We start from the raw sequence: 15000 nt of genomic DNA, 5'->3' as shown, positions 1-15000 counted from the left end.
AGAACCACGAGCACACCGGGCGAAATGTTTAGCGGTGGTATTTCCACTGCCGCTACGTTCTGAGTTCAAGATCGACTTTGCCGTTTATCCTTTCGGGGCCGATCAAATAAGTAGCAGTGGAACACTGGGGGTCGATGTAATCGACTGTCCTCCTCCCACAAATTTCAAGCCTTGTGCCTTGAATAGAAAGAATTGTTATCGTTACTAACGTGGCGAGTGGGCAGAATGATTAGTACGCCGGACAAAATACTTGGCGACATTTTATCCGTATGTGACAGTCTTTAAAGCAAAATAGCTGCTGCATCGGAGAATGGTTTAAATTCATTTCTATTACTCATCGTGTTCTCCATCTCGTTGTTTCTGGATAATTTTGTCGCAGAGTCCTCTTTTGCATAGCGATTTATTAAAAAGACAAACGGGTATCTATTTCTATGTCCACGTTTAATGTTGATTACGTGGGTCTCAGTTAAAAATCTGCCTAAAAATATATAAAATTTAGCGTGATGAATAATTTTATATAATCGTGCGACAAACAATTCATCTTCTCGTGTGTCGCACAAATGTCGTTATTCATGTACCAGAGTATCATTACCCAAGTGCAAGTTGTCATCAATCATGTACCCGTATGCCTTTTTTGTACATGCAGGTTGCTACTCGTATACCTGTAATGCTTATTGAATTCTCTTGAGTGAAATATCTTCCCCAGCTGCGAGCAGGTTGCATCACATACTCCATCAGCACGGCGATCCAAGTAATTGGAATACAATTCACACACTCACACACACACGCATTCATATATGTCTATACATATACACACACACTCACACATATATATACATGTATATATATATATATATATATATATATATATATATATATATATATATATATATAGAGAGAGAGAGAGAGAGAGAGAGAGAGAGAGAGAGAGAGAGAGAGAGAGAGAGAGAGAGAGACATATGTATGCATATACATAAATATTTGAATATAATCATGCACATACACATATATGTAATATGTCCATATGTATGTCTACGCGTGAGTATACGTATGGATGCGCATATATATATGAGTGTGTGTGTGTGTGCTTATGTGTGCATGGGTGTGTGTGCAGGGGGCAGGGCGGGTGTGTGTGTCGTTGAATAAATGGCAATATATATTCACTGAATATATTTCAATATTTTGCACATATCCAGACAGGCACAAATAATTTCTCACAAACCAACTCACAAAAATATGCATGTATGTATGTATGTATGTATGTATGTATGTATGTATGTATGTATGTATGTGTGTGTGTGTGTGTGTATGCATTTGTATGCCAGTGTCTTTCTCTGTGTTATGCATAAAATGAAATATATATTCATGCGATATGTTTAAACATTAATAAAACTCACACCCACAACGCATAGGCATACATGGATACAAACATATGTGCGTGCGTGCGTGCGTGCGTGCGTGCGTGCGTGCGTGCGTGTGTGTATTTTACATAAGAACAGAAATTATGAAAGTGTGCTATATATGAGGATAAATACGAGCAAACCTGTGTGTGTGTGTGTGTGTGTGTGTGTATGTGTGTGTGCGAAATATATGAGTAACGGGATCTATATAACCACATCAACATAAACGTAAAGCAATCTGGATTTGCCTATATATATGTATGTATATATATGTATGTATGTATATATATGTATATATATATATAAATGTATGTATATATATATATATATATATATATATATATATATATATATATATGTATATATATATATGTATATATATATATATATATATATATATATATATATATATATATATATATATATATATATATATATATATATATATATATATATATATATATATATACGCATATATATATATGCATATATATATTTTATATATATATACACGTATGAATGCATATGATTGTGCATACCAAGGCATATTATTGAATATATTTGTATTCTTGGATACAGACACACACACACACGCACACACACACACACGCATGCACGCACGCACACACACACACACACACACACACACACACATACATCTAACTAAATGGTATACGTAACATAAATATTGAAACAGGCGAACCGAATATACCACGGTAAAGCATTGATATTCGCGAGAGAGAAAAAATGTTTATCAATTCAAAATGGCGTTTGAGTGTATCATAAAACCGATATTAATACTATCGTAGATGGCTTTTTTTTCTGTTAGTTTGACGGCAGTTTCTTCTGTGGATATCTGCAGGGTTTATTTATTCCTGTGAATAAACATACCATTATGGATATCAAATATATCTTTATAGAATATTACGATATAATATGTTAGTTCTCAAATGAAATTCTGCCTTACTTTTAACAACTTCACAGCATATCTCATGTTTGTTGAAAAGAGATATCTCTCTCATAACTTATTCCATTAGAAAATATTATGCAATAAATTTTGTTTTTAAATATATTATGATATTATATGTCGTAGGCTAAATACAACATTCGCCTATATTTGTATATTTGTATGGAACATGTACCGTAAGCATATATATATATATATATATATATATATATATATATATATATATGTATGTATATATACAAACATGCTATATATATATGTGTTGGTGGGTGTGTGCGTCCGTGTGTGTGTAGATATAGATATAGATACACACACACACACACACACACACACACACACACACATATATATATATATATATATATATATATATACACACACACAAACACATACACACACACATACACACAGAGGCACATGCACACATATATGTACGTATGTTTAGTGAACAAGGGTCCCAGGGAGCCCTGTCAAATACCAAGTCAACATTCCATACAATATCTTGGTTGACAGAATTTATGGGTCAGGATATCAGAAAACATTATCCTCTTAATGCAGATAACATTCAATACGAACAGTAAATCCTGGCGAAAATACCGATTATATGAATGGTAAATATGGAAAGAAACGAACCAATATAGTTGACGGAATAACATTTTGTAATCAGTTGACTAAGCCCCGTCGCTGGAATTTGCTGGAACGGGCGTGACTATAGGGTGAGTAATTTGCTTCCCAATCACATGGTTCCGCGTTCAGTCCCACTGTGTGGCACCTTGGGCAAGTGTTCTCTGGCTGATCAAAGCCTTGTTAGTGGATTTGATTTGTAGAAGCTTAAAAGGAACTCGTCGTGTTTGTGTGTGTGCTTGACTCCACCACTGCTTGACAACCAGTGTTGGTGCGTTTACATCCCCGTATCTGATAGAAGAAGTCCCAGCCCTTAAAAGGATAAGTACTGTGGTCGATCCGTCCGATTAAAAAGTTCTTCAAGGCGGTGCCCTGGCATGGCTGCCATCTAATGACTGAAACAAGTAAAAGTTGAAAGGAAACGGGGCAAAGTCTACACGTCAAACTTTAGAAAGTCTCGCCTTATTTCCACCGTTCCGCTTCCAGATTGGATTTGCTAAATCCATGTTAATCTGTCTCTTTCTTTGCCTATATTTCCAACATTGGCATTGGTTTGGGCTGATTTTTAAAACAATATTCATTCCAGGTGGAAGAAAGCCTAGGTTTCGATACACGAATGTCTGTTTGTCATCGAGATTTATAAAAATTCTTTTTGGCAGAATTTAAGCCGCTCACAAAATGGCACTTTTTGCTTTGGAATTACTGAATCTGTGAATGAGTTACTTTGCACGTATATGAAGGTGTATATATACCTGTAATTATGTAATCTATGTTCCTTTGATACACGAGTGTATGTCTGTTTGTCTGTCTGTTTGTCTATCTGTCTGTATATCCACTTATCTACATACCAACATACGTGCACTTCATGTATTAATATATATAGCCAAACACATACATCATGTATGTGTGCAATACATATTTATGTGTGTATATGAATGCACGCATCTATCTATCTATTTATCTAAATATGTGCGTATGCATGTGTGTGTACTTGCGTGTGTGCGGCGTGTGCGTATGTGTATGTACGTATGAAGTATTTGACACAGTATGCGTAAAATGAAGTGATAGGCTATAATGAGATACGATATATTATGCTGTATCATTATAGAGAATATTCCATCAATCAGTAAAGTATTTCAATAGCTATATATGTGTGTATATGTATGCATATATATATATATATATATATATATATATATATATATATATATATATATATATATATACACGCATATATAAATGTATATGTGTATATATATTCATGTATATGTACATGTATACACACATACCACGTACCCACCCACATACCCTGAGGTAGATGAACAGAAGCTGGAAGTCGAAGGGAAGCCTGGATCCTAAAATGGCCAAACGATGAATTTAATTATACGTTAAAAGATAAAAGAAGCTGATTTGGGAATCTTGTAATGTGCATGCTACATTCGATTAATTTTCGGTCGTATCAAATATTTTATTCTTTGCTTCTAGGCGTATGACTTAGAAATCGCTCTCTCACACTTACATTAAATAGGCAAAAATCTTAAAATCTTCACGGCTTAATCAGCCCTTATAATCAGAAACAGGTGTGGGTGCGAAAAGGGGCGAGGGTTGACGCACATACGTATATCTGCGTTTATACATGGGTATATACATACATACATACATACATATATGTGTGTGTGAGAGAGAGAGAGAGAGAGAGAGACAGAGAGACAGAGAGAGAGAGTGTGTGTACACATACACACACACACACACACACACATAAGTATATATCGTTGTAAAGAAGCGTATTGCCTGCTAAGTATGTATTACGTATGTGTTTGTGGTTTCTTCGTTTTTAGATTTGTGTGCTAATATCTGTGAAAGAGTGAGAGAGAGAAAGTGTGCGTGTGGAGAGAGAGAGAGAGAGAGAGAGAGAGAGAGAGAGAGAGAATGTTTTCTTATAAAAGGAACTTTAAACAAAATCCCTAAAAAGGGTGAACTAGTCACAGACAAATCTTTAAGTTCCTCTACCGTCTTCAATTAATAACGAACATTATATAATAGACCCAAATGAAGAGTTAGTCACGGCTGGAATGCCACTGGTTTTTAGGATAAGAGATGAACTGAGGCACTAGACCGAGAGCTTAACCGCTGCCCAAGGATGCTTCGAATGTGGTCGATATTCCACCAGCAGATTAGTTCTCCGCTAAGACATTAACATTTCCTTGATTGCGTGTTAGTATTTCTCATGTATAAATGCTGCCATTCTGTTACATATCCGCATTCGAGATTCTTTCATGTAACATTCTTTATCTTTATTATTGATAGAAAAAACAAAAGAATGTTTGGTTTAGATTTTTGGAAATGGAAGCCGAAAAAAGAAATACTTATCTAAAGATGTAGAATGAAACTCTTGTGACAATTAGTAAAGTTAGAAATTTGAATTCAAAATTTGTTTCTTTGCTTTATTTTCGCAAATTCATTCCTTTTTCTTTTTTCGATTTGAAATATCAAAACTTCAGAAACCAAGGAAAAATACTGAAGAGTCCAAATAAAATAAAATTTAAGATTAGAATTTCGAAGTTGAAGCTTCAACCCAATGAAATAGTATTTTGAATCGTCAAATTATATTTTTATCGAGTGTCAGTTGGGAGTTGGAGCATAATTTTAAACATTTCTCTATCAGTTTAATCAATTATAAAATCCCAAAACCACTTGAAACCAATTCTAGCGCTGCTTGGGTTTCTATGAGGCTGTGTATGTGTGTGTGTGCACGTGTGTGTATGTTTGTGTATGTGAATGTGTTCGCGTGTGTTAGTGAATGTTTATGTTGAATTTGATGTGTGTGTTGCACAATGTGCATTGTACGTGTGTCGGTTTGCTGTGTATGTGTATGCTTGTGTGTGTATGTGTGCGTGGGTGTAAAATGTATACAATAGAATATGCTGAGAATATTTTAGAAAACTAGAAGAAAATCATAAACATGAAGAAAAATTAGAAATAAAAACCAAAAACAAATAAGAAAGATTAAAACGGAAAACGAAATAGGTAACACCCCCACCCCAATCCCGCTTCTTCTCCCCTACACCTCCCTACTTCAGTTCCCTACTTCACTATCTTCAATGTAATATATGTGTATGTATGTGTGTGCATGAGTGTATATTCGTACGTATGTATATATGTATGTATGCATGTGTGTGTGTGTGCATGCGTGTGTATGTATATATGCATGCATGTGTGCGTGTGTGTGTGTGCATAATAATAGAAAAATTTAGACAAATACGTATAATTCGATTAGTGTGTTTAAATGTTGAGTAGAGCACCGGCACAATTGAGGCTACCTGGTGTCATCCGCAGTTGTGGGACACTTCCGTCGGATTTATTTCAGGGACTTCGCAGTGGCAGTCAAGGTGATAGTATTAATTGACAGTAGGAGATGGATTTCGTATTAGACTTTTATTAAGTACAACATATGTTTCGATCCATCAGTCTGGGTCTCTTCAGGTACATCGTTAAAGAAGTCTCACAAGATATATTTCGTGTCGGCTGGCTTGATGTTATATGCCTGTCCAGTTCGAGAATGATTAAAAGTTAAAAAATATTGTAGAAACGCAAAAAATTTAAATATAGGCAACAAAGACCATACCTTGATGGCCCAAGGTATGGACTACGTATCTTTACACTATCGTAGTCAATTCACCTTCGATCCCTAAAGTATTCAATCATGTAACATATCGATATCAATCAGAATCAACCTCTTACGTTTTGGATATAACTGTATTCACAATGCTTGATAAACATCACGTGAAACACAGAATACAAATAATGCAATGAATCTCCAACCGCTCCCAACAGATTTAAACTCTTCACCATACATATACACACACACATTATATATATATATAAATGTGAGTGTGTGTATGTATATAAATGTATATACATGTGTGTGTATATATATATATATATATATATATATATATATATTTGTGTGCGTGTGTGTAAGTGAATGTATACAAAAAACCGTCGTTTTTTCCCTCATACCCAGTATGAGTTATAAAACCAGACACACACACGTACCTATCTATCTATCTATCTATCTATCTGTCGTCTGCCTTTCTGTCTGTCGTCTGTTTTTCTATCTATCTATCTATCTATCTATCTATCTATCTATCTATCTATCTATCTATCTATCTATCTATCTATCTATCTATCTATCTATCTATCTAACTGTGTGTCTGTCTGTGTGTCTGTCTGTGTGTCTGTCTGTGTGTCTGTCTGTGTGTCTGTCTGTGTGTCTGTCTGTGTGTCTGTCTGTGTGTCTGTCTGTGTGTCTGTCTGTGTGTCTGTCTGTGTGTCTGTCTGTCTGTCTGTCTGTCTGTGTGTCTGTCTGCCTGTGTGTCTGTCTTTCTATATGTAGATATATGTTTTTGTATATGCATATTATATATATATATATATATATATATATATATATATATATATATATATACACATATATTCGTATATACATATATATATGAATATATGTATATATGTGTGTATATGTGTGCATGCGTGTGTTTGTGTATGTAATATATATATGTATGCGTGTTATATATATGTATGTATGTATGTATGTATGTATGTATAAACATACATGAACACCTTTAAACATGGGAATCAAATCATTTGTAGATTCCTGACAGACGTCTTGGTGTTTTGGCACCGACGCTATTCATCAGAATTACTTCTGGTCCATCACAGACTTCAAGAAGAGAAGATATGTCAAAATCATAAGAGAAACACAACCCAAACCAAAACAAATCAGCGAAACTTGACACAATGTCGTGCGAAATTCTTCAAGTTTAGAGAATGGATTGGGAATTGTAAGACAAAGGTACCAATAAGAAAAAGAGGAATGGTGAGAAATTTCGTTTTTTGTTGGAGTTCTTGTTTTTTCTTTCTTAGAGTGCGTATTAAGGCGGTTTTCTTATATGTTACACTATCAATGGCGTTGTACGTTTATACAGCTTAATAAATCAGATTTAAATTTATATGCTTGCATGTATATGTATGTATGAATGTATGTATGTATGTATGTATGTGTGTATGTATGTATATATATGTCTGTGTATTGAGTGTATTATATATATATATATATATATATATATATATATATATATATATATATATATATATGCGTGTATGTATTTATATGCATAAATAAACGTGTATACGAGAAAGCTAGTCTTTTGTAACTATATATATATATATATATATATATATATATATATATATATACATACATGCATATTTGTGCACACACACACGTTTATATGCATGCATATGTATACACATATTCACACACACAACATAAACACATACTTATTAAGTGGGGGAGAGAGAGGAGGAATGCCAGAGATTGCCTCTCTTGCAGTATAAAAAGTTATTGTGAAGCATGTTGTTACTTACTTTATATGGAAATATTCGTGGCAGTTATGGTAAATTATAACAGAATTTATCACATTGATATCGTCTAGATAACAACAACAACAAAAACAACAACAAGCACTACCACCACCATCACCACCACAACAACAACATTACACATAAATATAACCACCAGTTAATAACACAGACTATCATCATTCAATGTTCCATCGACAAATTCCGCCATCTTGACAATTGAGAACAGCGACAACTATGGATGGCAATAAGAACAACAACAAACAAACACATCTGATTGCTTGCTATTACACCATGCTAAAATAACTGGTTATGGTAATTCCTGCGAGTTATTTTAAGGATGGTTAGTTAATTGGTTTTGTTTCGTTTTTGGATTATATATATATATCTACATACATGTATATATATATTATATATATATATATGTATATATATATAAATTTTTCTTAGGAAAATTTGTAGGAGTGTTTTCCGAAGTATGGAACAGGAAATACAACCAGCGTTAACAATGGTGTTTCCGTAGTTCTAGAACTGGCAACACTATACATTACTACTATCGGAACCCAAAATGATAGCAGGCAGCCATATTGGATTTTACTGTGTAAATGTAATAAGCATGTGCGTTCTTTTTGCGTGAATGCTTCTATACATATATGTACGTATATATGAATATATGCATATATGTATATATGAATATATATATATATATATATATATATATATATATATATATATATATATATATATATATATATATATATATATATATATATATATATATATATGTATACATGTATATCTATAAATATATATATGTATATCTATAAATATATATATATAAATAGGTATATGTATATATATGTGCCTCCGGATTTAAACATCCCTTGGTTGCTTGGATGCTTCAGACTACCCCTGAAGGATCGAGGCAAATCTACCACTTACCTATATATATATATATATATATATATATATATATATATATATATATATATATATATATATATATATATATATATATATATATATATATATATGTATGTATATTTATATATATGTAAGTATTTATATATATGTATGTGTGTGTGTGCACGCTACGTTCTGAGTTCAAATTCCGCCGGGGTCGATAAATTAAATACCAGTTGAGTACCGTGGTCGATGTAATCGACTATCCCCACCCACCCAATTTCAGGTCTTGTGCCTATAATAGAAACAATTATACTTACCTATATAATAAACATAAATCTATACATACAAACGTACAAATGCACACACACACTCACACACACACACACACACACACACATCCTTTCTTCCTTATTTAATTGTTTTCCTCAATTGATTGTCTACAGAGAAACGTTTCCATTGTTAGAAACAATAATCTTCATTTTATTGAGAAAACAAGCAACAACTTCGTGATCAATGTAATTCAATGGCTGTCACTTTTCATGTTTGCCAACCTTTCCAGGTGATCGCGTCACTCAAGATGTGGCAGCTGAATGTCGTTGTTTCATTCGTTTCGCCCTCCACCCACCCACCCACCCCACCTTACATTATTACAGATTTATTTACTGTTTATCTTCCTCTGTGTGTGTGTGTGTGTGTGTGTGTCTGTGTCAGCTTGTCGTTCGGTCAGTCGGTCGGTCTGTGTGCCTTCTGTTTACGTGACAGACACAACTAGTCTGTGGAAACCTATGTTTATCTCTGTCTCTCTCTGTCTCTCTCTGTCTCTCTCTGTCTCTCTCTCTGTCTCTCTCTCTGTCTCTCTCTCTGTCTCTCTCTCTCTCTGTCTCTCTCTCTGTCTCTCTCTCTCTCTGTCTCTCTCTCTATCTATCTACCTGTCTGTCTGTCTGTCTGCCTGTCTGTCTGTCTGCCTGTCTGTCTGTCTGTCTGTGTGACTGTCTGTCTGCCTACCGACCTGCCTATCTATATGTGTGTGTATGTACACACACACACACACACATGCACACACATATAGATATAAGCACACACACACACACACGTATGCATACATATATATGTGTATGTGTGTGTGAGTGTTTGTCTCAGGACTCTTTTCAGTCATCGGACTGCTGGAATGTTGGGGTACAACCTTGAAATGTTTAGTCAAAACGCTAAGTTATGGAGACGTAAACAAGCCAACACCGGTGGTAGTCAGGGAAAACACAAGCACGCAGACACACCCACCCACTGAAAAAAACAACAGACGAAGACATGTGGTGTAAACAACAAATGGATGTATTAGTATAACGCTCGAGAATAGAGAAAGTCTTTAACGTTTCGAACCTACGCTCTTCAACTGAATATATTTATATATATGACGGGCTTCGACACGGTTCCCGTCTACCAACTTCACTCACAATGAAGGGGCTTTGTAGAAGACACAATCTCCAGGTGCCGCATTATGCGACTGAATCCCCGAAGCATGAAGTTGAAAACTACTTATGGACCGACGTCCACAACCTCATTTCTTTCTCTCATATCTATCTATCTATCTATCTATCTATCTATCTATCTATCTATCTATCTATCTATCTATCTATCTATCTATCTATCTATCTATCTATCTATCTAACTGTACATACATACTATCAAATCCAATGTCACGGACGTTTCCATAAACGAACGTTGTTTATTCCATACCTCATATAAATTAACTCATCAGAGGAAGTGAATGCTATTGCATGTGTCGCATATATCGCGTGTATTGCATACCTTTCGTTTAAGAAAATGTTCGTTACATTCCTTTAACTTGTCTTTTCCTAAACTAAATAAATCCTATTTCACTCTGCGAGGCTCATAACACGTTTACTGGATCATAACTTAGATTCGCAGAAAGCTCCTTTTAATCATTTATTTATTTATTTATTTATTTATGTGTTTCAGCCAAGTGGCTGCGGTCATGCTGGTGCAGTAACTGATCTTCCTTTGCTTACCAGAATACTACTCTTGCCAGGGTTACCGAACTGTACTTATGCCCCTAATAATTATATTTAGATATATATCATATCCGTATATACATATATACATTCACACACACACACACACATACACACACACACACACACACACACACACACACGCACATATATATATGTATATACGTGTGTATGTATGTATGTATGTATGTATGTATTTATGCATGTATGTATGTGCCTGTGTGTTCGTGTTCATGTCGATGTATCTGCCTTTCTGTCTAGTGCTAATAGATAACTTTGAAACACTAATACATACATATATATACACACATATATATATGTATGCATGTATGTATATATGCATATATGTTCGTATATAAGTCCGTGTATATATCTAAATATATGTGTGTGTGTGTTATATGTACGTATACATGTTCACATATTTATACATACATGCATTCATATATATATATGATGTATATATATATATATATATATATATATATATATATATGCATAACAGACATACATAAATGCATACATATATGTGTCTGTATACACACACACATACACACATTATCTATGAGTCATTGTCACAATCCAGTCTTTATGATGAATACAAAATCCCTTCAAGGTTTGTTGTTTTTTTATCTCTCTCTCTCCCACTTTCTCTCTTTCACTCACTGGCTCTCCTCCTCATACTGTCTACCGCTCTTGCTCCCTCACTCATTCTCTCTCCCTGTCTCCCTCTCCTTCTCTCTCTCTCAGTCGCTACCCCCCCCTCTCTCTCTCTCTTTCATCCTCTTTCCATTTTCTCTGGATTATTGTTTCTTTTTAATTCATTTCTTTTAAGTCTACAGATATTGGCAGCCATTTGGCGCACACACTCACCCACACAAATGCACACACAGCAACATATGCTGTCACACATGTGCAAATACATACATACATGCACACAAGCACACTCGTAGTACCGACATCCATACATATATATATATATGTTTATGTGTATATACGTGCCTTTGTGTGTGTATATGTGAGTATATATATATATGTTTGTATATATATATATATATATATATATATATATATATATATATATATATAGAGAGAGAGAGAGAGAGAGAGAGAGAGAGAGAGATAAATAGATAGATAGATAGATAGATAGATATATTATATACACATATATAAATGTATATACATATATATATACACAAATATACATATATATGTACATATATATATATATATATATATATATATATATATATATATATATATATATATATATATATATATATATATATACGCCTTTTTTTCTGGCAGAGATATTGGGGTGGTTCGGCATTACCTTCTTCAACTGAATGGCTGTTGGCCTACAAGAAGCTCATCCGTCTTCGACAAGTCTCGCTTTTAGTCCTGCTGGATGCCCAGACATCCTCTTCACAAGAGTAGCAAGTTTGGGATTCGTTTTAGCGGCTGACCACTTGACCATGGGACAAACACACCTGGTTTACATGGTTTACATGGAATGTGTGTCAGATCTCATCAGCCTGTGATGAGACCCCTCACCTGACTATAAAAGATTTATTGTTTTTCATAAAACACTAAAGGTAAGATTTTGGCGCTGATTTACCGCTATAACTCGACAATCAACTCGGACGAGCGAAACTAGAATTTACACTGGCAAGGTGTTGTGTGTTAAGATTTTGTTAACAGCTAATGTAAAGTATAAATCTTTTAATACACAAAATGGTAAGATTATAAATAATTCCATGTTTTCGCTGTATCAATGTCAAGAATGGTTCCAGGTCTTTTGAGAAGCTTCATCAAATATTCAAACAACTCAAAGATTTACCATTTCCGAAAGGTTACAAAATAAATTCTTCACCTGGGTTTTTCCTTATATTCCCTGATATTTCAAGTAATATTCACCGTGTTTCTCTCTCCATTTCTTACACACCCACACACACACACAGGTCTCTCATCACACGGCTACACATACATACATACATACATACATACATATATATATATATATATATATATATATATATATATATATACATATATATATATATATATATATATATAAGAATTTAAGGATTGGAGAAAACACATGTTATAATTGCATACTTTATTCCTACATATGTTTCAAAGGATTACAACCTGTGTGATCCATAGGGATCTTTGATAGATCCCTATGGATCACACAGGTTGTAATCCTTTGAAACATATGTAGGAATAAAGTATGCAATTATAACATGTGTTTTCTCCAATCCTTAAATTCTTAAATATACTCAAATACCCAAAATTTCAAGGAGTTCCTGCCTTAAAAACAGGAGCTAACCACAGTTATTTTGTGTTCTTTGCTACATTGGTTTCTATTAACCCATTTATTCTATCAGAAGAATTTTTATTCATTAAGATAGAAGAAATACACATAATTATATATATATATATATATATATATATATATATATATATATATATATATATATATATGTGTGTGTACACAAACACACACACATATATTAGTATGTGTGTGACATTTTGGATTACGCTCACGTGGGTGGCAACATTCCCGTTTCTCGAGTTCCCTCGGTGACAGTTATGCTGCATCCACACTCGATCTGTTGCTATCCTCGGAGCTCTTAGAGCCAAGATTAATAGGAACATGTTATACATATCATATTCTTTCACTTGATATTCCTGTGCTTAGCGCTCGCATTAAAGATATCATACATAATGGAACAAAGAGCGTCTGTGTATATTGATAAATATGTATGTATGCATATATATATATATATATATATATATATATATATCCCCACATAAACGTATATGAACACATGTATATGTATGCATGCGTGTATATGCATGTATGTAGGAATGCATGCATGTATATATATATATATATATGTACATAGATAAACAATCATATATGTATGCTTATCGACCGGTATATGAGTATATATGTATATGAGCATTTAAGTATGTTTGTGTGTACGTGTGTGTGTGTGTGTGTGTGTGTGTGTGTGTGTGTTTGTGCGCGTGCGTGCGTGTGCATTTAACGACGTATATACAAATATATTAGGCACAGAAAAAGATTGCCGATAAATCCTACGAACGTCATTGTTTAGGGCAATTTCGATGTATTTATTGTTGTTGTTATTGTTGTTGTTGTTGTTGTTGTTGTAGTCGCAGCCGCTGCTACTGCACTTGTTATTGTTGTTATTGCTGTAGTTGTTTTTGTTTTTGTTGCTTAAAATGGCGTGGTGAGAGATTGCCAAGAGACAAAACGCGCGAAATACTTCCATCAACGTTACTATCAAACCCTTTATCTCTATTACATAGCACAAATATACGTAAACCTAAGTGTATATGCCTACATCTGCGCCTATATATATATATATATATATATATATATATATATATATATACGTATACATATATACATATATATATGCACATATGTATTCATATTGATGCATTGACATATGTACATATATGTTTGTGTGTGTTTGTGTGTAAATGTGCGTGTGTTTTTTGTGTGTATATACACAGAGAAGGGGAGAAAGAGAGATAATAGACTTACTAGAGAGGGTGAGATTATCAGGGGGAGATAATAACAACCTAAGATACATGTGAAATATCACAACATATTCAG

The 15000-nt window shown here is 33.9% G+C and overlaps 1 protein-coding gene across 7 annotated transcripts in view; it reads left to right on the top strand.

The window, feature by feature from the left end:
- The window catches only part of LOC128249915 (uncharacterized), a 58416-nt gene that overhangs the window by 26383 nt on the left and 17033 nt on the right, over positions 1 to 15000 (top strand). For all 7 annotated transcript variants that reach the window (XR_016244901.1, XR_016244902.1, XM_089365588.1 and 4 more), the window contains exon 3: positions 7645 to 7870. Coding sequence is in view for 5 of the 7 variants with exons in the window: in XM_089365588.1 (XP_089221714.1) it covers positions 7645 to 7870 (226 nt within the window). In the remaining 2 variants the exon portion in view is untranslated. The remainder of the gene's footprint in view (positions 1 to 7644; positions 7871 to 15000) is intronic.

This window comes from Octopus bimaculoides, chromosome 18 (assembly GCF_046866305.1).
Source record: "Octopus bimaculoides isolate indiv1 chromosome 18, ASM4686630v1, whole genome shotgun sequence".
Lineage (NCBI taxonomy): Eukaryota > Metazoa > Mollusca > Cephalopoda > Octopoda > Octopodidae > Octopus > Octopus bimaculoides.
This window is presented reverse-complemented; position numbering and strand designations above follow the sequence as displayed.